At 36.3% G+C, this 27,886-nt stretch overlaps 3 protein-coding genes across 4 annotated transcripts in view; 1 reads left to right on the top strand and 2 right to left on the bottom strand.

Annotated features, from left to right (window-relative positions):
- The first annotated feature begins 2,406 nt into the window (after window positions 1-2,406).
- On the top strand, window positions 2,407-10,503 carry LOC139977785 (uncharacterized). The gene is made up of 5 exons (XM_071987415.1): window positions 2,407-2,562; window positions 3,035-3,127; window positions 3,232-4,428; window positions 5,135-5,395; window positions 6,017-10,503. Exons 1-5 carry the CDS (start codon window positions 2,556-2,558, stop codon window positions 6,382-6,384), a joined length of 1,926 nt encoding a protein of 641 aa, XP_071843516.1. The 5' UTR covers window positions 2,407-2,555; the 3' UTR covers window positions 6,385-10,503.
- On the bottom strand, window positions 10,289-16,838 carry LOC139977783 (uncharacterized). The gene is made up of 5 exons (XM_071987413.1): window positions 16,673-16,838; window positions 15,409-15,470; window positions 13,767-14,942; window positions 13,276-13,536; window positions 10,289-12,550 (listed from the first exon to the last, which is right to left on the bottom strand). Exons 2-5 carry the CDS (start codon window positions 15,455-15,457, stop codon window positions 11,799-11,801), a joined length of 2,238 nt encoding a protein of 745 aa, XP_071843514.1. The 5' UTR covers window positions 15,458-15,470; window positions 16,673-16,838; the 3' UTR covers window positions 10,289-11,798.
- A 1,206-nt stretch (window positions 16,839-18,044) lies between these two features.
- Window positions 18,045-27,886, bottom strand: part of LOC139977786 (glucose-6-phosphate exchanger SLC37A2-like) — a 31,538-nt gene continuing 21,696 nt past the window's right edge. Inside the window, exons 14-17 of one of the 2 annotated variants that reach the window (XM_071987416.1) lie at window positions 27,570-27,755; window positions 26,770-26,858; window positions 23,587-23,626; window positions 18,045-20,562 (exon numbers count right to left, since the gene is read on the bottom strand). In XM_071987416.1, coding sequence (XP_071843517.1) covers window positions 23,596-23,626; window positions 26,770-26,858; window positions 27,570-27,755 — 306 coding nt within the window. In that variant the 3' untranslated portion in view covers window positions 18,045-20,562; window positions 23,587-23,595. The remainder of the gene's footprint in view (window positions 20,563-23,586; window positions 23,627-26,769; window positions 26,859-27,569; window positions 27,756-27,886) is intronic. The other variant, XM_071987417.1, reaches the window with a different exon arrangement.

The raw sequence follows: 27,886 nt of genomic DNA, 5'->3' as shown, positions 1-27,886 counted from the left end.
GGCTGTCTGATGTACGGAGAGAGTCTGTCCGAATATGTTATACTGCGGGATTCCATAGTTTATATGATACTGTATAATGAAGATAAGCTGACCATGGGACATTATGTGTAGCCAATCCGCAATATAGTATACTATTTTATTCATGGAAGTTTCGCTAATATGAAATTAATTTGCATGCGTCGATTTTTAACTAAACGTGTTATTTCTTATACATGTCGTTCTAAATTGGCAATGAAAACAGTAGTTATTAAAGTAATTTAATTATCACGTGTTGCTTTATATAACATTTAGCATCTCTGTTACTGTAACATCATGAAAATTCACTCAACAAGCAAAATTAACAAACATTTTCAGAGAGATCTAACAATTTTCTTGGTGAAATATCTGTTACTAATAATTACATTCACGATTTCATCAGTCTTGAGATTGTTGGGGTCTACTTACTTTTTTGTAATTAGAAATTTTCATTTGTTTTATTTGTCTTATTTGTTTTTTGGGATATCACATTTGCCAATTGCCCTTACCTCTCCAGTATTATCATTTAATAGGTCCATGACCATGGTGAAAATTATCATGGTCACACATTCCCATTCCAAAATCTACCTTAAATACTACAATACTATTGGCTAAAGTGATTTTAGTCACTTCTACGGTGAACAGGCACAAAGTATTTAATATGTATTTTTTTTCAGATCCATAGAGGGCAGCTCAAACACCCAGTTGAACTCAATTAACCTTCCTTATGTCCTTCCCTCCTCAAGACATATATTTGGTTTCTGTTTAATGATTACATCCATCGTTGTTGGGGTTTTTTTCGCTATTATTAACCGCCCTTCTTCATCCCGATGGAGCTGTGCATTGCCCGAACATGATTGATTCCACTTCTTCACCAGAGGTTGATAAAATTAATAGATATTTGCTTCCCTCATTCAACTACATTGTAACTGTAAAGGTTAAGCAGTACAATTTCATTCGAGTTCGTTCGATTTCATTCGAGCAGCACAAGTTCATTTTACCCCATTCTAAGCAATTTCATCATGGTGGTAATATAAGGGGTAAACCCCGACTTAGCGGTTAAAAACGAAGAATAGATTGACGTGTTTGTACTTTGAAGCATTTCTCGGAATAGAAGTTATCGAGTAACTAAATGGTTGGAGATACTGTTGTTATTATAAAGTAATTAGCATCAATGAGACATTATACAAGCATGAGCATGTCGTATAACAGACACAAACTGTGGAAAAGTTCAAATTGCAAATCTGCCAAGAAGTCCTTTTACATAGAATGACATCGAACTAGATAGGAAGAATGAATAACAAGTAAATATGTGACTTGATCAACACACTCGCACGGGTGGATTTATTTTCCAAAAATGACGAGAAAATTAAGATGGAAGACATTTTGCTACTCACATCAAACCGTATACTGGTCATCAATACTAAACAGTTGCCAATAAAAAAAGTCTATGACCATTGCATTTGATCTGTTGCCTACATTTTATCAAAACTGAAACTCTACAGAAGGTCCTGTTTCGGCAATCATAATTATGACGAGAACAAATCTTTTCCTCAACAACTTTTCTAACATTCAAACGTTATATCCACAACATTTCAGCAGAAAGTACAAAAGCTCTGGGAGGAGTATCAGTTTTTACGTTTTCAGAAAATGACCTCAAATTTATCAAATATGATCGAATTTATGAAACTCACACAAACCACTGGTGACATTTCAACTAAATCGAATGAAAGAAATGACGAAATGGCATTCATTCAAACAGATTGACAAAGTGACAGATTTTCGGCAGAATCACACGGTCGCTATAGCTCAGCTGAAACCTTTCAGCTGAAAAAGAGGTGTTTGTTAGTGTAAGTAATGGCATGGGCATGTCCGAAGATAAGGGTTGTCATTATTTAGGCGTTGGTCACCGATTACAGAAAAAAGGTTGTAATCGTCTACATATCGGTATGAAAATGATCTTAATGTTAAAACACAAGAATTTGCCTTATAACAAGTGACATGCAGACTCATCTAACAGATACTTTTGCAGCTACCTTTAATATTTTACGCTAGTGTCCATTCGGTATATTGGTATGTATATGTATAACAAGTGACACGAAGACTCATCTAGCATATACTTTTGCAGCTACCTTTAATATTTTACGCTAGTGTCCATTCGGTAGATGGTATGTTTATGTTTAACAAGTGACACGCAGACTCATCTAACAGATACTTTTGCAGTTACCTTTAATACTTTTACGCTACTGTCCATTTGGTGAGAGTATGTATATGTATAACAAGTGACAAACAGGTTCAGCTAACATGACCTGTTGCGGTTAATAGCGGAAATACTTTATCGTGCTGACGCAATGGCTTGATGTGTTCTAAAGTGAGTTAACGAAGAATCTAAGTTTTGTGAAATAGCTAATTACACATTACAAAGTCCAGTGTAATATGAGAAAAAGAATCAGGTGACGCCATCTTTATCATAGTCATATTGACAGAGAGGATCGAGGATTTGAACATTCGCGTTGCATTATACGTTCAAGAAACAATTTATGACAGGTAACTTTTAATGAAACGATAACTTTATTGTAGTTTTTCGACTGTTTAATTTATATTATATGTAGTACAACTTTGTTACTTCTTAAACTGTAAGCCAATCGTTACTATGGGGGAAGGAATCCGGTGTTCAGTTCGTATATAGGTATACTGCTTGCTACGATTTTCATAACTTGTTAAAGGAAATGTCAATGTCAACTTAAAACGGACTTGAGCTTTAAATGTTCTTGACATTTCATGTCCGGAAAGTAAAAAATCATAACTGAATTTCTATATTTTGTACATGAGCTGCAGCTGCTAGTTTTCATAGTTGAACTTATCTTAAGATATCTTGTAGTTTTTAATTATTAATTTAATTTACTGAACATATATATATATATATGGCGGTAGAATCATGTACCCATTAAAATATCGAGGATACATTTATTTTTACTTGCCAAATTGCCAATGCACCTTATTTACTGTATCGTTACAGATATCTTCGTCCACATTTGCAACAAGATGAAGTCATTTCTGTTGATGGAACTGCTCTGCATTATATTCGTCTCACACAATGTCAGTGGACAAGGTACGTTTATGACTTCTTTCTACTTTTTATCGTGATCATCACCATATATTTCATGATTATTTGTTTATTTTCAAAGATACATGTTTCTTTCTTTCCAAAAACAGGCAACATACGAATCCGCCATGTTCTGTCGATGATTCCATCATACAGAGAAAGCTATGACTACAACCCAACGCTCTACTTGTTATCAACGACGGAAAAATACATCATTAATGGACGGGTTAGTGTACCATACCAGCAAAGGGTCTACCCATTCACTATTCAACCTCTGGGATACCATATTCTCTCCGTTTCAAATTACGATGTTGGATACAACACTGGATACAGGAGTTTAGCTATCACTGTTGAAGCCGATGGAGATGTGGTTGTGTATTGCTCCGGCGGTTATGGCAGCTACTATGATTCATTTTACGTGATGCCATTCAATCAGCTCGGTAAAGAGTATTATCTTTACTCCTACGATCCATATTCTACAAACATCGGTAGTTACTTTTCTATTTCCGCTCTTCAGGAGAATACTGACATTTTGATCTACTTTGACAAACCATATATTTACAGTAGTGTTACGTATGATCGATATAATCCACTGGCCATTAAGCTCAACTCATATTCAACGCATCTCTTTGAAGTTACAACTGACTTCACTGGAACATATTTAGAGTCTACAAAACCGGTCTCTGTGGTATGTGGTAATCCTGATGCGAGTTTTGAGGGTCGACGAAGCGCTTTGATGGACATCCCAGCACCTGTAGAATCATGGGGAAGTTTATTCTTAGTCACGTATTTTAAGTCACAATCAAATTATCTGGTGAGGGTATTGGCTGCATACAATAACACTGAGATATCGGTTGAAACCATTGGCTTGAATGATACTCGCATCGTTACCCTCCAGCCTGGTGAATACTACCATCAGGAAGTACCCACAGGCACCATGTTTATTTCTTCATCAAATCCTGTTATGGTTGTACAGTATACGTGGTCGAAATATCCAGCTATGGTCATGGTACCCCCACTAGACCGTGCTATCAAGGGTCCTCTGCGCTTTATCAACCTTGTTAGTGAAAATAATTATTTAACGGTTTGGATTTCCTCCTTGGATGTTCACGGCCTTCTTGTGGATGGTGTCACAATAACAGGTACTCCGATAGAAACCGACTACTACGGCTGGTCCATCATTCATATTACTGTTGAGGGGGGTGAAAACTACGTGTTGAGTCACGTTGATCCAGATGTAAGAATGGTGGCAATCGCATACAGAAACAGCTATTCTGCTAACGCTGTAATGTATTTTGTACAAGAAGGTAAGCATAAGTATATAAAAAAATATGATACGATGTAAAACAACAACTTCCAATAAATACGTTTGTAAGTGTTCCTTGTGCTACACTGCACTGTTCAATTAATACCAGTCGTATACCCCCACTTTTAGTGTCATTATCCTATCCTTCTGTAAGTACCGGTAGTATTCCCCACTGTTAGTGTTTATTATCATATCCTTCTGTAAGTACCAGTAGTATTCCCCATTGTAGTCTTCAGTATCCTATCCTTTTGTAAGTACCAGTCTTATTCCCGATTGTAGTGTTTATTACCCTATCCTTCTGTAAGTACCAGTAGTATTCCCCACTGTTAGTGTTTATTATCCTATCCGTCGTAGTTACTTTTAGTATTCAATGCACTATTATTCTGCAACCGTTGCATTCTTCTGATGTGCGTATTCCACCATATTGTAATTCTTATGTAAGAAGACATTTCCGTTGTCCGTTTTCATCTTATTGTACTGACTGGAGTGGTAAAAGTATTTTAATATTGTGTTTTATTTGACTATCCATTCTAATTAATATGTCCATTGGGAGTCAACACATTATAGTTCACTTTATATTGCCATAATGCTGCTTACAGTACTAAGACACTATATTATGGCTCTGATTGATCACATGATATCATTATGAGGTGACTGCCTTCATTATTCGTATCTTCATGTTATCGTGTTTTTTTTCTCCTTTCCAGATAATGATATTGATACTGTTCCTCCTTTTATATATGACTGTCCGGATTCACCAGTAACCGCAGAATCGAATGCTAACTCCAATCTGGTGTCAGTGTTCTGGAACCCACCAACAGCATTTGATAACTCCGGATTAGATGTGAAAGAAAACTCGAATTTCAATCCAGGTGACTCGTTTCCACCTGGCTCAACTGACGTTTTCTACACATTTACGGACATATCAGACAACAATGCAACCTGCATGTTTGAAGTGCTTGTAAGAGGTAAGATGGACCAATGGTGACGTTAAGGAGTGTTTCAGTTTTCAACTGTCAGTTTTTTTCGTACATGAGTGTTTCAATCTCCGAATATCGATTCATCTAGTTTATGATTGCTTCAGTGTTCAATTGTCAATTCATGTCATAGATTAGTGTTTCAATCTTAGAATATCGATTCATCTAGTTTGTGATTGCTTCCGTGTCCAATTGTAAATTCATGTCATAGTTGAATGTTTTAATCTTCGAATGTTGATTCATCTAGTATATGATTGATTCAGTATTTAATTATCAGTTCTTGTCGTACATGAGTGTTTCAATCTCCGAATATCGATTCATCTAGTTTATGATTGCTTCAGTGTTCAATTGTCAATTCATGTCATAGATTAGTGTTTCAATCTTAGAATATCGATTCATCTAGTTTGTGATTGCTTCCGTGTCCAATTGTAAATTCATGTCATAGTTGAATGTTTTATTCTTCGAATGTTGATTCATCTAGTATATGATTGATTCAGTATTTAATTATCAGTTCATGTCGTACATGAGTGTTTCAATCTTCGATTCTTCGGACTTGACTATGACACTGTATTTGTTGGCATTTGATATTCTACTTGTTTTTTTTTCTGTTAGATGTTACTACTCCGGATATTATGCACTGTCCATCTGACCTTGTTATTTCAACCTGTACCAGCTTCATCGAAGTGTCTTGGGAGGAACCAACCGCGTTTGATGACTCAGGTCAAGATGTGACTCGGAACATGAGTCATTCTCCTGGGGATCAGTTTTTCATCGGAGATACGACTGTCAATTATATATTTACTGATCTAGCAGGAAACGAGGCCATCTGTAATTTCCTTGTAACAATAGGCCCACAAAAGTGTACATCACCAGCAGTTACTGGACTGATTGTTGCTATAACAATATTTAGCCTGGCCATAATATTGCTTATAATTGCTATTGTTCTACTGTGCGTACAACAGGTACGTGCAAAAAAGTAATTTCATTTGAAAAGCAAGGCGTCAAAATTGTAGTGTACCATAATGTTCAGCGTGCATGTTCTTGTTCACCCGATATACACATAGAGAACACTGCTATAACAATATTTAGCCTGGCCATAATATTGCTTATAATTGCTATTGTTCTACTGTGCGTACAACAGGTACGTGCAAAAAAGTAATTTCATTTGAAAAGCAAGGCGTCAAAATTGTAGTGTACCATAATGTTCAGCGTGCATGTTCTTGTTCACCCGATATACACATAGAGAACACAGTTACTATTGTAAATCTTACTGTTTTGTACCACAGGAAAAACTGGACCGTGCTATATATATTCGGTAGCATGTGCTATTAGGATTACAGTAATAACTGAGGATATGTGTAATTCCAACAAATCCAATTGTTTGGGGTTTGTTGGAATTACAAATATCCTCAGTTCTTACTGTTGACTTAATAGCACATGTTACCGATTTATCCGATTGTCAGCACGATCCAGTTTTTACTGTGGTACAAAACTTTTGATTTACAATAGTTACTGTAATCTCTGTGTGAATCGGCTGTGTTGTTTGTCCTTCTCTTTAATCATTAATTTCATTACACAATTAAGAAGTTAAGCATTGTTTATTCTCTTACAAAAACAATCTCAGCAGTTATGTGGCAAATGTGATAACGATTGCAGGGACGAGCAAGGGAATTTAGTAGAACTAAGGGGATTGCAAAATGTGTTGAGCACTATTGACATGACCGGGAAATATGATATCATTGTACAAGGTCCGATCGATGGTGACTAGCAACTATAATGCTATGCAATACTAGTCATTGTGTTCTCAACAGGGAGGGTTGGCTGACTAAGAGTATATAATAATATATAGCACACACTTATAATTACTAGTCATTGTGTTCCCAACAGGGAGGGCTGGCTGACTGAATGTATATAAAACTATATAGCACACACTTATAATTACTAGCCATTGTGTTCTCAGACTAAGAGTGTATAATACTATACGGCATACAAATAATAGTTCACATTGTATTCTTATTACTATGTATCCTTAATAAATATTCTCGAACCAATTGAATTCAACGTTATACGCTTTTAACTTACCAATAAAACTGCATACTAATCTTTTAATAATCATTTCGGGATATATCCGAGAATATATGCTACACGTATGAGTAGAATAAATCAGAAAAAAAACGTTATTTTGATGTTTGTTCGCTCGTCTTTTATTGACTCTTTATACACAGGTATGTGAAACCAGTGTAAGCCTGAACACATCACCAATTATCTAACCATTCTCACGTGTATGTACCATACTTTCATAATGAGCCTTCACACATTACCAATCAACTCAATTGTTTTTTAATAAATAGATCCACCATAGAATTTCAATTCCAAGTCATCTTTAGTAAGTACCAGGAAACAACTGCTACAGACTGAGTGGTGGATTATTTTAGTAAGCAACACATAAGTCTAACCCTATCAGTAGTAAGCAGCACACAAACATAACCCTAACCCTAGCAAGCAACATATAGGCCTACCCTTAACCTATTAAGCAACCCATATGCCTAACCCTAGTAAGTAACGCATATACCAAACCCTAGTAAGCAACTAGACGCAGTTACATAGCCAGCTCAATCATAGCTTACATCATGAATTATTTCTGCAAACTGAAATAATCCGAGGCCCAGATCCGTTTCCAGTCTTTCTTCAAATATATCTCTGAAATTCTTGAAAAGTTACTATAGTGACTTCCGGACGATGGAACCTGATCCACTCAAACCGTCTTTCCACACATGACATCTCAAGACTCGTCAGGTGATCCAAGTTTAAACGTTTCTAACAAAACACAGAGGCGTCGGGGTATTCACTCTGACGTCAGTTTGGCGTCGGGGTATTCACTCTGACGTCAGGGATTCACTTTAACGTCGGTTTGGCGTCGGGTATTCATGCTATCAAATAGTAAGCAAGCGCATTTTGTACTATCCATTATGATCTACTCTAACGTCTGTCTGCCACGTACGATTGAATTAGCAACGGAATTATGGGAACGAAATTGTAGAAGAGGATGGCCAGGATAATTCAATGCCATTTTAACCAGCTGCGGGAAAGTTGACGGAAATGAATTCTAAATTGTATTCTTTTCCGGTAATGTTTACCTCTAACACAACTACTTTCAATCACGCGATTGCGAATTAATGTAATCATAATTCAAATAGAAATCGCAAAATCATATAAATCTGAGGCTTACAAACATACATGTAAGGAACATGCCATGTTTGTATGTATGGAAGGTAGTAACGTCGGTTCTGCTTTACATACATAATTTACAAAAAACTTCAATAACTAATATTGTATGGAATATCAGCTTATATAGAGGTACTTAAATAACTGATCAAATTACCTTGAATCAAAAACTTGTGTATTTGAAATATAGCTTTATAACATTCGGGAAGTTGCCAGAAGATATAGTTTAACATGGGTATCATAAATATACTTTTGTGACAAACCTTCCATGCCAACTTTAATTTCTCGACGGTTTCGAAGAAGGAAGTATTGAAGGCAGTATAGATATTAACGGTTTAAATGTACGGAAATGCATGTGTAAAACGCGGAAATGTGTGTTCACGGAGGAAGCTGGTCACTTCGCCCAACAAACATTTCGCCCAACTGCCATTTCGCCCAACCTTACCATTTCGCCCAACCAGCCTGGTCATTTCGCCCAACCTTGATTAATTATTGTAATTCAATAAGGAAACGTCCGGGAATTGTTAACGTTACAGGATACGAACCGAATATTAAGGAAACTTGAAGTCCTTTAGTTTGTATAACTTTAGTAAGGAAACGTTCAGGAATTGTTAACGTTACGGGATACGAACCGAATAATAAGGGAACTTGAAGTCGTGGTTACAGTCGGCAGGATGGATCAGTGTTTTAGGGGATAGGTTTGATAGGAAACGTTCGGGCATTGTTAACGTTACGGGATATATACTATAACCCAAAATAAATCAAATTGTACTAGTGAAATAGAAAAAAGGATATTATTCCACACCGATTCCCCTTGTTTGTATATTTAATAATATAACTTCCATTGAATGCGTAACCGCCTAAAGTAGTGTAATACTATAACCCAAAATAAATCAAATTGTTGAACTAGATATCCTCCCATTATACTCGGAATAACTGCTCAGACTCCGATCGATATCGAATGGATATTCACTTTATTTTACCAACCACGAAGTAATATAAACCAAAATAAATCAAATTGAACTAGTGAAATAGAAAAAGTAATATTATTCTGACTGAATATGAGAAAAAAATGGTTGGGCGAAATGACCAATAAGGTTGGGCGAAATGACCAGGCTGGTTGGGCGAATGACCAGGCTGGTTGGGCGAAATGGCAGTTGAGCGAAATGGTTGTTGGGCGAAGTGACCAGAAAGCTTCACGGAAGTTGTGCTACCAAGATAAAAGGACAAGGTTCATTACCTGTACAAGTACTACTTGTTTACTCTTGTTATCAATTCATGGAATACATCAAAATAAGTAGTCATTAGTTCATGGTACGGGGTAGCACTGAGCAATAAGGAAGTTGATGCCATCGCTCAGTTGAACAGAGTTGAATAAAGCTGGTGTTTTACTACCACGTCCGATGTTTAGCAACGTTGTTATGAAATAAAAGTTCAATCATATTGTTTTAAAACATCATCTTAAAAAGGCACGTTTTGCAAATTTGAGCACAGCAGGCAATCGGTTATTTCTAGCATGAAATGTCTTTTCATTCTCAAGCATTTTCTCTTAACGTGAAAACTAATTAGTAACCATCATACAAGTCCATGAAAGGGAGCAAAGAATGTATATATATAATATAAATATATAAAAAAAAAACAGTTCGCACAAAGCTCATGTCTCGGAATTTTAAAATATCTATTCTCTATGCTTCATTAGAATGTCACAAATCTGAAAGAAAATTTAACTCACATCAATTTCATCCGTTGTTTAAAACAGTTCTACTTTTGTAGTTTACCGAAAGAAATGACAATCATTGACCTGTTTCACGGCAATCATTGGCCGGCTTTACGACTATCATGGACTGGTTATACAGTAAGAATGGACTGGTTATGCCAATCATGGAATGGTTATACGACAATCATGGACTGGTTATACGGCAATCATTGACCTGTTTTACTGCAATCATGTGCCGGCTTTACAATTTACAACTCTACTTTTGTAGTTTACCGAAAGCTGTTAAACCCTTAAATGATAATCATTAACCTGTTTTACGACAATCATTGGCCGGCTTTACAACTATCATGGGATTGGTTATACAGTAGGCATGGACTGGTTATGCCAATCATAGACTGGTTATACGACATTCATGGACTGGTTATACTGCAATCATTGACCTGTTTTACGGCAATCATTGGCCGGCTTTACGACAATCATGGACTAGTTATACAGTAAGCATGGACTGGTTATATCAATCATGGACTGGTTATACCACAATCATGGACTGGTTATTCGGCAATCATTGACAGGCTTAGGGCAATCATTGACGGGATGTACGACAATCATAGACTGGTTATACGGCAATCATGGACTGATTATACCAATCATGGACTGGTTTTACGAAAATCATGGACTGGTTTTACGGCAATCATTGGCTGGCTTTACAGTAATCATTGACCTGCTTTACGGCAATCATGGACTTGTTATACAGTAGTCAGCGACTAGTTATACGGTAATCATTGACCGGTTGTACAGCTATTATTGACCCGCTTTACGGCCACCACTGACATAACACTCGACATGTTATATATCTTTGAACAATCCAAACCCTGAATAAAAGAACTGTCACTATTTAACGTTAAATTTACACGTCCTGAACCCGCCGTCATCCTACTAATGACGTATGTTCACACGTGTATTTTAGGTACGTTTGTAGGTTCCTTCGCATACATTTGTCGAACTGGCAAACCCCAGCAATCATTCATATGTTATTCACATTATTGCTTCAAAGCACTTTTCATTCGTTGGATTAGTATGAGACTATTACTTTAAGTGCTTTGAAAAATTGAACTTGAAATAAATTATCATACGGAATTATACTGAGTAGGCTACTTAGAGAATTTTCCTAACTGGTTGAAGAACTATTTAGAAAGACAAGAAACGTTAAAAATGTTTATTATTAATTTGTCGGAATGTTGGGCTCTAAGTGACAACGTTGCGAACAGTTTTACTCTTTCCTGTATGATATTTTAGTTGTTTTAGTCCATGACTGCATTGCGGTAACATTATTACAATCTGTTTTTTCTGATCAACGTCTACATTGTGAGTATAACACTAGAAAATACATAAAAATTAATTGTAGTATGGAGTATTTGTTGGATTCTATAGGACAGAGGTTGCAACTAACTCTTAACTAAGTGCAATTGTGTTGCCTTTATTAAAGTGACCTTTACGAATCTCCTGAGCATGTTTAGCCATTGGCTGTTCATACGCCACATCAAAGTCCTTATCGTTTGAAGCCATTGGCTGTTCATACTCCGCAGCAAAGTCCTTATCATTTGAAGCGACTGGTTCTTCATAGTTCACCCCAAAGTCGTTCGCCTTTGACGTCGGTTTTGCTTCCACATAATCTTCACCAAAGGGTGACGTCGTTGGTTCTTCATAAGTTAATCCGGAGTCATTTCTTTGCCCATCGCCCTTTTGAAATTGCGAAGGATCTTCGTAGATATCATCGTCTCCACATGGTGGCTGGCATGGGGGATTAGTACCGACATTTCCATTACCAGGGCGATGGACAAGCGACTTTGTAGATCGGCGATGATGAACAAGTATACCAGTTGTGTACAAGAATGGTACCAAAGTTAATCCTAACATTACTGCAGAGATAACGAAAGGCATGGTAAGTTGCCAACAAAGGCTGTCATCCTTAGACACCTCAACCTTGATTTTACAAGTAGCAACATTACCAGACTCGTCTGTGAATGTGTACTGTATAAATTCAACACCTCGCAGTTCATCTCCAAATTCATGATCTTTCGTCATGATAACATTTCCTTCCGAGTTATCCCAGACATGAGGTTCTGGCCAGGAAATGGTCGCCTTTTTACTACAAGAATCGACTCGCAAATGACCTGGACATCTCGGCACGGGTGGAGTGATATCTGAAATGAAAATACAGAGTGTTATATAGCATATGACATGCCCTGGATACCTCAGTACCGGTGGATTGATATCTGAAATGAAAATACGAAGTGTTATATAACATATGACAAGCCCTGGATACCTCAGCACCGGTGGAGTGATATCTTAATGGAAATACGAAGTGTAATATAACATATGACATGCCCTGGATACCTCAGTACCGGTGGAGTGATATCTTAATGGAAATACGAAGTGTTATATAACATATGACATGCCCTGGATATCTCAGTACCGGTGGAGTGATATCTGAAATGAAAATACGAAGTTTTAAATAACATATGACATGCCTGGATACCTCAGTACCGGTGGAGTGATATCTGAAATGAAAATACGAAGTGTTATATAGCATATGACAAGCCATGGATACCTCAGTACCGGTGGAGTGATATCTGAAATGGAAATACGAAGTGTTATATAACATATGACAAGCCATGGATACCTCAGTACCGGTGGAGTGATATCTGAAATGAAAATACGAAGTGTTATATAAAATATGACATTCTCTGGATATCTCAGTACCGGTGGAGTGATATCTGAAATGAAAATACGAAGTGTTATATAACCTATGACATTCTCTGGATATCTCAGTACCGGTGGAGTGATATCTGAAATGAAAATACGAAGTGTTATATAACCTATGACATTCTTTGGATATCTCAGTACCGGTGGAGTGACAGATACTCACCATGTACAATAACATCGAAGGAACAAAAAGCGCGATTTCCGCTGTTATCGCTGAATGAGTACATTACAGTAGTGCTACCAATGGGAAAGAGGTCTCCTGGCTGATAATTAGTCGATACAGTAATAGGCAACCCTTCCTCGTCAATAACAGATGGTTCCATCCACATCACTGCCGTAACATTCCTGTCGTAGTTACCGATCACCTCCACAGGGACTGTATGACATATGGATATATAAGGGGCCGTTGTGTCCTTTACGTTCACTGCGAAAAGAAGATAGGTACATAAAATTTCAATGCAAGCACTAACCCACTCAGTATCAAAAGTTCTTCTTTCCCTATAAAATGTATCGTTCGTATTATATCGAGGTCAGAACAACATGTTGAATTGAACATTTATTGGATTTGATTCATTTAAATCATTCTGGTTATTCGCTTGACCATATATCAAATTAAAATTTTTATTTTTCAGTACATACGGTTTGATTACTCACCACCTGGCTTGTATGGGAGTGTGTGCGCGTAGGATGAGCTATAGCCGTAGCCATATACTATCCCACTCAACGTGACGTTGATGTCAGTGTGACGTACCACATGGTGACCTGCCGACAAACTTCCTCGTACGAGACTGCCCCACGAATCTGAACTCATGACCACCTCCCAGGATACTTGCTCATCATCAATGAGTATACCTCGAAAGTCATTCGTGGAAGCCCATAGATTCAAATAATTGTCATCGTCACTGAAAGAATAGAATGGTATCGGGCCTACAGTGGATTGTTCTATAGCTGGTATAACTGACATGAACGGATTCGTCTTAACTTGCGCCACCACCATCACAGGATGATCACACTCCATTACGACTGCAGAGGACAAGGGCATATCAAAGTATAAAGTGCCGTTGCCGGGAACCTCGTAAACCTCGTGTTGCAGTACCATACGCACAATTGTATCGGCATGTGTTGTAAATATCTTAACAAAGTAACCCTGCGTTCGTCCAGTGAAAGATGTCATCGCAAATGTTCTACCCCATGATTCTACGGGAGGCATAACTTCTATGATGTGGTCACAGTATGAGTCATAGTTTGCGCATTCGTGACCCGAAGAAACACTCACTACTTTGGAAGACGTGATCCTCGTGCCAGTGAAATCGAAAGAAAGTCGCCATACGTAAGTAGACAGAGAGGTCAGTATTATCTCCATCGGATGCGTCGAATTGTAGTTACCGTACTGTTGGTTAAAGAAAATCAATACTCTGGTGTCGTCATAGAGTGACGTCACTGAAAATGTAGGATAAAAGCTACTGTATACTCCACTTGGAGTCACTACGTAGTATTCAGTACCAAGAAGTGTTACAGGTAAGGGGTAAAAGCTTTCGATACTGCTTTGGTCTGAGGAGAAACCGTAAATGTATATATGCTGATCGGCTTGAACATACACAGTAGAGCTCTTATAAGAAGATCCAGATGGTTCTGCTGCCCGGGGAAGCTGTATTAACTCTCCGGACATTGGCTCAATTTTAAATGGTATAGTGACGTCACTGCGCGGTAAGAAGATGTTACCAACGGTTTGTCTATTCGTTGAAGTGGATGCAATGTATAGTTCCAGGCCGTAATCTGAGGTATCATAGTTGTATAAGAAACTGAAGATGTAATCTTGTTCCTGCAAACCTGCGTAGAAATAAATAAATATATATATATATATATATATATATATATATATATATATATATATATATATATATATATATATATACACACATATATAACGATGTATATATACACCAGACTATTGCATCAGCTCACAGACAATTACAATACAGTCTAATCGGAATTGGCTGCTTCCCGAAGTGTGAGCACATGGTCAAGATTAAATTACGTTGACTAAAGAACTTCAGACCTTTTTTAATAGCCAAGAAACTGAATCATTAAAATTTCCTAAAAGAGTCCAAACTTGCTGTGTGACCTTTTCAACTGATGTTTTTGTCTTGGACGGATTGTATTAGCATAACTACGTACAGTATATATCGGATAACCATGTATCTTATCTTTTAATTGTTATATAAATGAAAACCTAATGAAAGTAAGACAATGAAACCATGAGATAGGCAACAGACAATCGGTCCATTCAAAATACCTTCAGCAGCTTGCAGGCAGACGACGAGGAAGCAAAGCAATGACCTCATATTTATCGGTAATCTGTATGAAGACAATCAGCAGAAATAAAAACTTATTCGTTATACGATATTCATTTTAATCAATATCAAAAGTTTGAAGAGATATTTCAGGGCGAATTTATTTGTGAAGAAAAAATAAAAGGGAATGTCGGTCTTCTCTTAATTATTATTTATTATTATTATTTACCAAATTTACATAGCGCTCTTTTCATACTTAAGCATGTTCAAGAGCGCTTTACAATGACAACAAAATGACAAAACCCTTAAAATATGAATATGAAGAATAAATTTGACACAGCTTAAATATTAATATAAAAAATATATTAAAAAAAATAAAAAATATGGGTGAAATCCCGCCGGATATATATGGTAGAAACAGTAGAATAAAACTACAGCATATATACTACACATTGTTAATTATCAACAACTCCTAACAATAGAAATAGTTGTACATAGTACTGAGTGCAAATTTCAAGAGGATTCTAAGAATACTTAGTGATTTCAAATCTGCCAATTTGACGCATTTTCCATAGGTCTATATTTTCGATGTATGAAACGTACATCACCCTGTGTACAGGTTTGTACAAGTTTATACCGCTCATTCCATTATATTAAGACATTCTCTTACGTTTTTGCCATAAAATTCAGTTCCGGATCTAGGATTTCTAGCAAGGCGGTTCCCCTCGGAGACCACCCGATACACACTGCATAATAATGAACGATTCCATAAGAAACAATGTTGCTTTGTGATTTTAAGATGCCAGCTAGAAATCTCATGTAACAATGTTTAACTTAACAACCGTCCTGGGGGTGAACAACAACCCCCCCCCCCCCCCGCGTCGAAGCTTAGCACCTTCGGCACTCCAGGATTTGGGCTTAGCCCCCACAAAATGAGCGACCCCCCCCCCACCCCCGCCCCGCTTGGTAAAACCCTGGATCCACGCTTGTAATATATATGCCTATAGTTAGTCGTATTTGATCGACAGGCCCATATCAACTTTCATTCCTAGGCGTATAGGACCTGATATCTTACGAATCGTTGTTTATACATGTTACTTCTTTAATGGGTGCAGAACGAAACCAAGAAAATCGAGACGAATCAAATGCAGAAAGGGTTCTCCCTTAAAAACCTAACAATCGTAAAAGACGACTAAGTTCGACACTGTCAGAATAAAACTGACTTTGTAACCTGTTTAGTGTGGTAAGTATATCAAACATTCTTACCTTTTGGGTCCTATAGTATTCAGCCAATCGTTAGCAGAGTTTCGTTTCACGGACAACACTCGCTTGTGCAGTTTTCACGGTTATGGTTGCTGACAATGAAGTAGTCACTGTCAGTGGTACTTTTCCAAAGTGGTCGTTTCGTCTGGCTTAACGTGTTGTTGTTAAAATAGAACAGCGCCACGGGTACAAACTTCATGTATTGAAAACTGAGCTGGTTGTGTCATGATATGCACATTGCAACAATAAAGTGGAGCAAACCGGATGAGACGTTAGTCTGATTTTCCTCTACATCTTTGTACAAGTACGAAGATCTAGAGAGGACATGGTTAAAAAATATTACGTACGTACGAAATAATTATCACGTACGTACGTGGTAATACTACGTGTGTACGTAATAATATCACGTACGTACGTGATGTTTTACGTACGAACGTGATAATGACTACGTACGTACGTAGTAACATGGAGGTAAAAACTCCATGGTAGTAACAAGTAATCATATCGATTAGTAACTCCGAAGATTCCATTCATCCTCTATGATTCGATTATGAATGTCACGTACGTTTCCCACCATAACTGCACGGCGCGGATAACTTTGAAAGAAGCCCCGAATATTCGGAAGTTTTTAAAACACGTTTGCTTTCCAATGCACAGTATCTAAGTCTTAATGATTGCTGTTGTGTCTTCTCCTTCCTCCTTCTTTTTAATTCCAGTGACTACAACAAACTGTTTTTGCAACAAACGCTTATAGACAAGTTTCTTGCACGCACCTGATGAATTACGACACAAAATGGCCCCTATATACGCAGGGATGAGCCTGGGGTAAGAATAAAATCACGGAACTTTGCAAAAATTGCGGTATAGGCTCCAGTTTGTGTATGCTACAGTGTGTTAGGATAAAACTTTTTGTCCCCGAGGTAGAAAAGAAAATCACGGATATTCGCGGAAAAAGCTCATGCCTGTACATGACAAAAGTGAAACGAATCGTTCTTAAGTATAGTTCTGTTATAGTTCTCACTAGCTAAAGCCTACCCATCGTCGGATACTGACACATTTGCCAGTTCATGGCACCTTCTTTTCTCCGTATCATGTATAGGCCTATATTGTATACATGATACTTTATTATTATACAGCTATATTGAATTACATAATATAGCTATTCTCAGAAATGATTTCCCAAAGTATCTCTGCCAGGTTTTACATCCTTTCTCCCATCATAATTAATTACAATTACAATACAGGTTTTACATCCTTTCTTCCATCATAATAAATTACAATTACAATACAGGTTTTGCATCCTTTCTTCCATCATAATAAATTACAATTACAATACCAATAAAATCACAAAGAGTACAAGTAATAGAGCCACATGTCAATCATACTTTCTAACACGAATTTATTATCTTTTACACATATACTGTAATGTACACAATTTGAATCATACAAAAATAAGTAATATCTTGTGTCAGTATTTTACCATTAAATGCCTTGGAATATTATATTAAAAAAAATGATGGTAACTGTAAGTATTACCTGCCAGTTAAGTATTCTGACTACATATGGACACCAGTTTAGCAGGCATGTATCATATTTTACCCAACCTTACCCTAGTCTATGGATATCAGGTAGGCAAGTATACAGCTAACTGAACTATTATCCGGGAAAACCAAAGAGGGCAGTAACTGACAAATAACTGTATAACTGACAAATGGAACAGGTAAGGTAACACAATATAACACAAAGTGCAGGTAAAATCATTAGCAATAGAAGTAGTAGTAGTACAGTAGTACTTGCAAGTAGTGTCAATGGGTTGTACTTGCAAAGTTGTACTTGCAAGTAGTGTCAATGGGTTTAAGAATGCTTTGGACAAGCACTTTAAGCATTGTAATAGGGTCTGAGTGTTTGTGTCTTCAGTTTTTTTCTCTCTCTATCGGGTCCTTGATGGGGACTAAAGTGTCCCTTCTGATCCTTTTTTATACTAAACTAAGTAGTAAGTTGAGTCTCGTCTATCCGACATGCTCAGTGATTTACCTCCGCCACGTATCACGATCTTGCGCAAGGTTTATTGCTTTATTGCAGTATGTCTCAATGCTTATCTTAAAGCAACCTTTGCTGGAGCGTCCTCCTGGAGTCTTGCTACACGACCGAAAAATCTCAATCTTCTATGTGCGACTATGGATGACCAAAGGTGTGTTTGGTTGTTTTCATTATAGAGCTCATGGTTTGATAACCAATTGTTATTGGTCCATCTAATGTTGAAAATATTACGAAGTAGTCTCCTTTGTGCAGGTAACATCATTAGCAATACAAGTAGGTAGTGAAAATTGAATTCATTAGCAATATAAACTGGTACTAGGGAAACACAAGACTAGGAATATAAGCTGTTATTGTTCACTAATAATAGAAATATCTAATCACATGTGTTATCGTTAGCAGCAACATTCATGTTGTGTCTGGTTAGATACATGATATAGTACTAAGCTACTAACACACTCGTGTGTTATTGTTAGCAGCGACATTCAAGTTGTGTCTGGTTAGATACATGATATAGTACTTAGCTACTAACACACTCGTGTGTTATTGTTAGCAGCGACATTCATGTTGTGTCTGGTTAGATACATGATATAGTAGTAAGCTACTAACACACTCATGTGTGCTTATTTTGATGAACCATATTTGATGAGCATCCTTGAATATTTGACAAAATATCAAGAAAAAATATTAAAATAGAATATGCCATATGTGTAGTGCAGCAATTCTTATATTAGAGAATGATTCCAACAGAGCACAGTTTCTTAATAAGTTATCTTACTAGTCACATTTGAAGTTAATTTAATGCTAAACCAGATTCCAATCACCAAAGCACAGAATACACCAATCTATACTTTGAATCTACGTGAAATGCAATTAAAACAAATTAAAAATTACTTGACAAAAACTAAAATGTTTCATATTTCCTTGACATGAATTATTCAGTTACTTGAAAGAGCTTTGTATGCGCAAGAATTCTGTTATTGTTTCATGTTATTTTCAAACTAATTAATCTCACATGAAATATTTCACTGCAGTATTGATGAACAAGGGCTTCACATCCTTTGGTTCATGTTATAATATACTGCAGTTTTAATGAACAAGGGCTTCACATTCCTTGGTTTATGAGAAAACGTACTGCAGTATTGATGAACAAGGGCTATACATTCCTTGGTTTTTGATATAACACACTGCAGTATTGATGAACAAGGGCTTCACATTCCTTGGTTCATGAAAGAACGTACTGCAGTATTGATGAACAAGGGCTTCACATTCCTTGGTTTATGAGAAAACGTACTGCAGTATTGATGAACAAGGGCTATACATTCCTTGGTTTTTGATATAACACACTGTAGTATTGATGAACAAGGGCTTCACATCCCTTGGTTCATGAAAGAATGTACTGCAGTATGGATGAACAAGGGTTTCACATTCCTTGGTTTATGAGAAAACGTACTGCAGTATTGATGAACAAGGGCTTCACATCCCTTGGTTCATGAAAGAACGTACTGCAGTATGGATGAACAAGGGTTTCACATTCCTTGGTTTATGAGAAAACGTACTGCAGTATTGATGAACAAGGGCTTTGCATCCCTTGGTTTATGAGATAATGCACGGCAGTGTTGATGATCCATGGCTTCTTGGTTAATAGGCATGTGACTGGAAATCCAGGGCTTCACATTCCTTGGTTATTGAGGATGTGGACTTGTAATCCAGCAGGAAAGCTGCTAAATAATGTGGATTTAAAGTCCTTACAAGTGCCTGTATCAAGTCTCCCTAAATTATAGATGAAATCTGTTGATACGCCATAACGTGTACCATTATTCCACATTCAAGGGTCATCAATGTTGGTAAGAGGGCTGAAATGTTAAATGACAAAGAAAATATCATATCAGAAAAAGGAAATCTCATAGGACATTGACCAAAACTTCACTTTGAAAAATAAATTTGTGAAGCTATGGACCCTACAAACCACGCGATGTGAGAAAATCAATAACACGATATTAAACATTCTAGCAAATAATTGCAAATTCACATGTCAGCCAAATACTACTACTAAACACACAGTTCATATGTCAGCCTGTAAAGCTAGCCTAAAATACTACTACTAAACACAGTTCATATGTCAGCCTGCAAGGCCAGCCTAAAATACTACTACACACAGCTGTCAGCCTACAAAGCTAGGCTAAAATACTAACACACAGTTCATATGTCAGCCTGTAAGGCCAGCCTAAAATACTAACACACAGTTCATATGTCAGCCTACAAAGCTAGGCTAAAATACTAATACACACAGTTCATATGTCAGCCTGCAAGGCCAGCCTAAAATACTACTACACACAGTTCATATGTCAGCCTGCAAGGCTAGCCTAAAATACTACTACACACAGTTCATATGTCAGCCTGCAAAGCTAGCCTAAAATACTACTACACACACATTTCATATGTCAGTCTTCAAGGCCAGCCTAAAATACTACTTACACACACAGTTCATATGTCAGCCTGTAAAGCTAGCCTAAAGTACTACAACACACGGTTCATATTTCAGCCTGCAAGGCCAGCCTAAAATACTACTACACACACAGTTCATATGTCAGCCTGCAAAGCTAGCCTAAAATACTACTACACACACAGTTCATATGTCAGTCTTCAAGGCCAGCCTAAAATACTACTAAACACAGTTCATATGTCAGCCTGCAAGGCCAGCCTAAAATACTACTACACACACAGTTCATATGTCAGTCTTCAAGGCCAGCCTAAAATACTACTACACACACAGTTCATATGTCAGTCTTCAAGGCCAGCCTAAAATACTACTTACACACACAGTTCATATGTCAGCCTGCAAGGCCAGCCTAAAATAATACTACACACACAGTTCATATGTCAGTCTTCAAGGCCAGCCTAAAATACTACTTACACACACAGTTCATATGTCAGCCTGTAAAGCTAGCCATAAGTACTACAACACGCAGTTCATATTTCAGCCTGAAGGCCAGCCTAAAATACTACTACACACACAGTTCATATGTCAGCCTGCAAAGCTAGCCTAAAATACTACTACACACACAGTTCATATGTCAGTCTTCAAGGCCAGCCTAAAATACTACTAAACACAGTTCATATGTCAGCCTGCAAGGCCAGCCTAAAATACTACTACACACACATTTCATATGTCAGTCTTCAAGGCCAGCCTAAAATACTACTTACACACACAGTTCATATGTCAGTCTTCAAGGCCAGCCTTAAATACTACTAAACACAGTTCATATGTCAGCCTGCAAGGCCAGCCTAACAAACTACTACTAAACACATCCATATGAATGTAGGCCTAAGCTCCCCAACATACCACCACACAGTTCCTAGTCACATCCAAATTTGTGTAAGCTCTTACAGTGTATACCTTGCAAACAGTTGCCTCCTTCCATACAGTATGTCAGAGGTTCTACAACAATACTAGTTCTGTATACTACTACAGAGGTAAAAGCAATCACTTCTGATATGTTTAGTGTGTAACCATGCTAAGTCCAGTCATATTACCTTAAGGTAGCCACTCTATATAGAAAAAAATACAAAAACAATCATACTGAAAAGCAGCTGTTCCATATATATGTTAGCCCAGAAATACCACCTTAATGCATTCACTCCATATGTTAAACCAGAAATATTTTACAATAAATTAATTTACATTCCCCAAATGTTCAAATCTAAATGCAGCCACATTTTACGTGCAAACCAGCAAACATACTTAAAAAGCACCCATGCCATATGTATGTCAATCTGTTAGCCAAGCAATGCAGTCACTCCATATGCAAAACCAGAAATATGTTTAGAAATACTTTTAAAGGAATTAGTAGCCACTCCTTGATATGTCAGTAAGCATAGCAAGATTACCTTAATGCAGCGATTCCATACATAAGCCAACAATTAGTGTTTCACCCCGGCAATATTAAAGCATATATGTTTACTTGATGGGTGGGTATCAAAGTATAAACTACATATTTCTCTTTTTTTTTTGCAATTGCATGACCAAGCATATGTTGTTTCGAATGTTGGTGGTTTGCCTCCCTCACTCACTCAATGTGTAAACTGCACAGCAAAATATCTTTAAGTCTTGAGAAAACTCTTTTTAATGATTGGGATTTCTTGTTAACTTTCACAGTTGAGATGAAGTGCCACCAATTTCCTTGCTATACACTCTCGTACATAGCGGACTATCAGCGTTTTAAGTTAGCTGTCCCTAGTTAAAGATGCAGCCATCTTTGAGATGCAGCCATGTCCATGAAAGATGCAGCCATGTCCCTAGTTAAAGATGCAGCCAGCTTCTCTAAAAATAAAAACCTTCCAAGAGAGATTAGAGCACACCACTATGAGACTAGAGTATAAAACACTAAATCTATAGAGTAAATGCCCTGTCAGAGCCACACTTTGGTATAGTCTGCAACTGCTGAAATCCTCATTTTCAGACAAGGAACAGAAAAAGGAGCTTTTCCAAACTGACAAATTATTTCTTGTAGAAAACTGTCTATAGAGTGAAATCTTACAAACTTGTTTCCCAATTTACGTGATATTTTTAGCCTACTTAATCACTTTTTATTAATAATTTGCATTCTGTCTTGAAATAGCTAATGATTTAGTTAGTTCACCATTCATGTTTAAAGCTAATGAATTAGTTTGTTTGCCATTCATGGTTATAGCTAATGTATTAGTTTGTTTGGCATTCATGTTTATAGCTAATGAATTAGTTTGTTTGCCATTCATGTTTCCAGGGATTTCATGCATATGCATGAAGTAATAAAAGCAAGGCAATAGCAGAGTATAAGTTGATTGTATGATTACACTGAATGTTTCATTTGTTTGATACACAAACATTTAACACTCACCATATGGTCTTAGGCAACTGATCCTGTGACTATCTGTTCACTGAATATCAGAATGAGAGTTTAACTTAGTCTTTCACCTGTTCTCCTAAAATAGGTTCATGATCAAGTATTGTAAAAGGAGTTGCTTAAACTTCAATGTAAGTTTGTTTAATAAGGATATAACAAAGCATTGAAAGTGAATGCAAGTCAGACACTAACATGAAATCAATAAAAAAGGTAAAAAAAGGGTAAATAAAGAGTTCTGCATAAAGAGTTTTACCCACAACTGAAACAAACCTGAGGCCATTTTGGGCCAGTGAGTTGACTAGGCTTATAGATAGATGATGCAAATCAGTAATATGCTAGACTAGTCAATAGTTTAAAAAAAAGCTTTAGCTTTGACAGGGATCTGAAAAACATACTACTAGAGATCCAAATTCTTTAAATTTAAGTTAAGGTGCTGACCGAAACCATATTTTAGCAAGAATAGTTTATTTGTCAAATATTGCTGGACAACAGATGACAAATGTCCAGAACAATGGATAACTGTAATGACAACAGTAGTCCAGAACAATGGATTTAACTGTAATGACAACAGTAGTCCAGAACAATGGATAACTGTAATGACAACAGTAGTCCAGAACAATGGATAACTGTAATGACAACAGTAGTCCAGAACAATGGATAACTGTAATGACAACAGTAGTCCAGAACAATGGATAAATGTAATGATGACAGTAGTCCAGAACAATGGATAACTGTAATGACAACAGTAGTCCAGAACAATGGATAACTGTAATGACAACAGTAGTCCAGAACAATGGATAACTGTAATGACAACAGTAGTCCAGAACATTGGATAACTGTAATGACAACAATAGTAAAATTGCAGACATTTTCTATCATCTCAACAATGCCATTGTCATTGTCAAGAAGCTGCACTTTTAATAGGATTTTCAGATATTTATGGTTAATAGTGTGTTTGACATGTCATGAACTTATTTGACACTCAAGTCCCAGTTAACACTGTATACAGTCTACCAACATTGCACTAGATGGTAAGATATCCATCTAGCACTACACTATACTGTACTTATATGACTGTACTTATACTGCTGTACATATATTACTGTTCTTATATAACTGTAATTATGTTACTGAACATATATAACCGTACTTATATTACTGTACTTACAGTACAGTAATTTTATTGCCGAACTTATATTACCGTACTTATATTGCTGTACATATATTACTGTTCTTATATAACTGTATTCATGTTACTGAACATATATAACGGTACTTATATTACTGTACTTACAGTACGGTAATTATATTGCCGACCTTATATTACCGTACTTATATCACTGTACTTATATTGCTGTACATATACTGCTGATCTTATATTACTATACTAATATTGCCGAACAATATATTACCGTACTTATATTGCCACACATATATTGCCGTACTTATATTACCGTACTAATATTACCTTACTTATATGACTGTACTTATACTATGGTACTTATAGTACCATATTACTTATATTATAGTACTTATATTACCGAACTCATATTACTGTACATATATTGCCGTACTTATATTAACGTACTTATATTGCTGTACTTATATGACTGTACTAATACTATGGTACTTATATTACTGTACTTATATTGCTGTACATATTTTACTGTACTAATACTGCCGTACTAATACTGCCGTACTAATATTGCCGTTCTTATATTGCCATACTTTTATTGCTGAACTTATATTGCTGTACTTATATCAAGGTACTTGTATTGCCGTTCTTATATATTGCCGTACTTATATTACTGTACTTATATTGCTGTTCTAATATTTCTGTACTTACATTGCTGTACTTATACTACCATTCTTATTCTGCCGTATTTATATTGCTGTACATATATTACTGTACTAATACTGCCGTACTAATATTGCCGTTCTTATATATAGCCGTACTTATATTACCATACTTATACTGCCGTACTTATATTGCTGTACATATATTGCTGATCTTATATTACTGTACTTATATTACCTTACTTATATTACTGTACTAATATTACCTTACTTATATTACTGTACTTATACTATGGTACTTATAGTACCATATTACTTATATTATAGTACTTATATTACCAAACTCATATTACCGTACATATATTGCCATACTTATATTGCTGTACTTATATGACTGTACTTATACTATGGTACTTATAGTACCATATTACTTATATTATAGTACTTATATTACCGAACTCATATTACTGTACATATATTGCCGGACTTATATTTAGGTACTTATATGACTGTACTTATACTATGGTACTTATATTACTGTACTTATATTGCTGTACATATTTTACTGTACTTATACTGCCGTACTAATATTGCCGTTCTTATATTGCCATACTTGTATTGCTGAACTTATATTTCTATTCCTATATTGCTGTACTTATATCAAGGTACTTGTATTGCCGTTCTTATATATTGCCGTACTTATATTACTGTACTTATATTGCTGTACTTATACTACCATTCTTATTCTGCCATATTTATATTGCTGTACATATATTACTGTACTAATACTGCCGTACTAATATTGCCGTTCTTATATATTGCCGTACGTATATTACCGTACTAATATTACCTTACTTATATTACTGTACTTATACTATGGTACTTATAGTACCATATTACTTATATTACTTATACTATAGTACTTATATTTCTGTACATATATTGCCATACTTATATGACTGTACTTATACTATGGTACTTATATTACTGTACTTATATTGCTGTACATATTTTACTGTAATAATACTGCCGTACTAATATTGCCCTTCTTATATTGCTGTACTTATATTACCATTCTTATATATTTCTGTACTTACATTGCTGTACTTATACTACCGTACTTATATTGCTGTACATATATTACTGTTCTAATACTGCCGTACTAATATTTCTGTAATTACATTGCTCTAATTATATTACCATTCTTATACTGCCGTACTTATATTGCCGTTCTAATATTTCTGTACTTATATTACCATTCTTATATATTGATGTACTTACATTGCTGTACTTATATTACCATACTGATTTACTATAATTGTTGCAGCTGTACAATAATTACATATTAAACATTAACACATCTTTCAATGATGAACTTACCTGTCACTGTCAACTTCGTTAATCAGTTGATAGGATTTTCTTTTATTCCTCCAAGATTTTAACTCCTTAAACACCTGTCGTATCATAAACTGAGTGATAAAGAGAATGTATCAAATGTAATAGAATATAAAACTGTTAATCCTAATAATAATACATAATTTTTATATAGCGCCAAACAAGCTATGAAATAATTCTCGTAGCGCTTAACATAATAATAACAATTATAACATATATATGCTTTGTTGAAAAGATAGGTTTTGAGAGCTGATTTGAAACTGTTCACAGTATTGGACATTTTTACATGTTCTGGAAGTGAGTTCCACAGGCACGGTGCACTGGATGCCAACGTTCTCAAGCCGTAAGTCTGTGTAATAGGATGCCCAATTGTACAAAACAGCTTTTAATTGTACAGTAAAATCTGTGGATCAATCTTATAGATGTTTGTAATAAACCCTAAGATACCTGACTATAGATATTGCTATTGCACTGACTGCCTTGCAGGGTGTGACATTACTGTCCAGTGATACAAGATGGTCAAAAAGGGTTTTCTTACCCAACTTAAACCAATCTCTATAAATAGTTAAATGTTTGTAATATAACCTAAGAGACCTGACTATAGATATTGTTATTGCACTGACTTCCTTGCAGGGTGTGACATTACTGTCCAGTGATACCAGATGGTCAAATAAGGTTTCTTGACCCAACCTAAAGCAATCCCTGTTACACCATTGCCTGTCCAGCAAGTACAAATGGTCATATAGGCCACTGTAACAGACCCTCAACCAATATGGACTACTTACTAGAGCACCAATAACCTCAGCACCAGCAAGCATTAGGAATACATAAGTCCAGCCTGCCTCGTTGGTCGGTGAGATAAGTCCTGTTAGTAGAGGTCCTACAGCAGCGCCAATAGTACCAGTACCATCAATAATGGCAGTTACTGTTGATAGTGCTTTAGCATTACCATGCAGACTTTCATGTGTACCCTGTAAGATATGCAGTAAAAATCAGAGATATTTTAATACTGGAAGTATAAAGCATATCACCTGTATCACCAAATGACAGTCACATCATTCATCAACCCTTAATCAGACATTAGCATAAAATTTGCATAAAA

This window comes from Apostichopus japonicus, chromosome 12, assembly GCF_037975245.1.
Source record: "Apostichopus japonicus isolate 1M-3 chromosome 12, ASM3797524v1, whole genome shotgun sequence".
In the NCBI taxonomy this organism is placed as follows: domain Eukaryota; kingdom Metazoa; phylum Echinodermata; class Holothuroidea; order Aspidochirotida; family Stichopodidae; genus Apostichopus; species Apostichopus japonicus.
The sequence above is the reverse complement of the archived record's forward strand: the minus strand, read 5'-3'. Positions and strand labels throughout refer to the sequence as shown.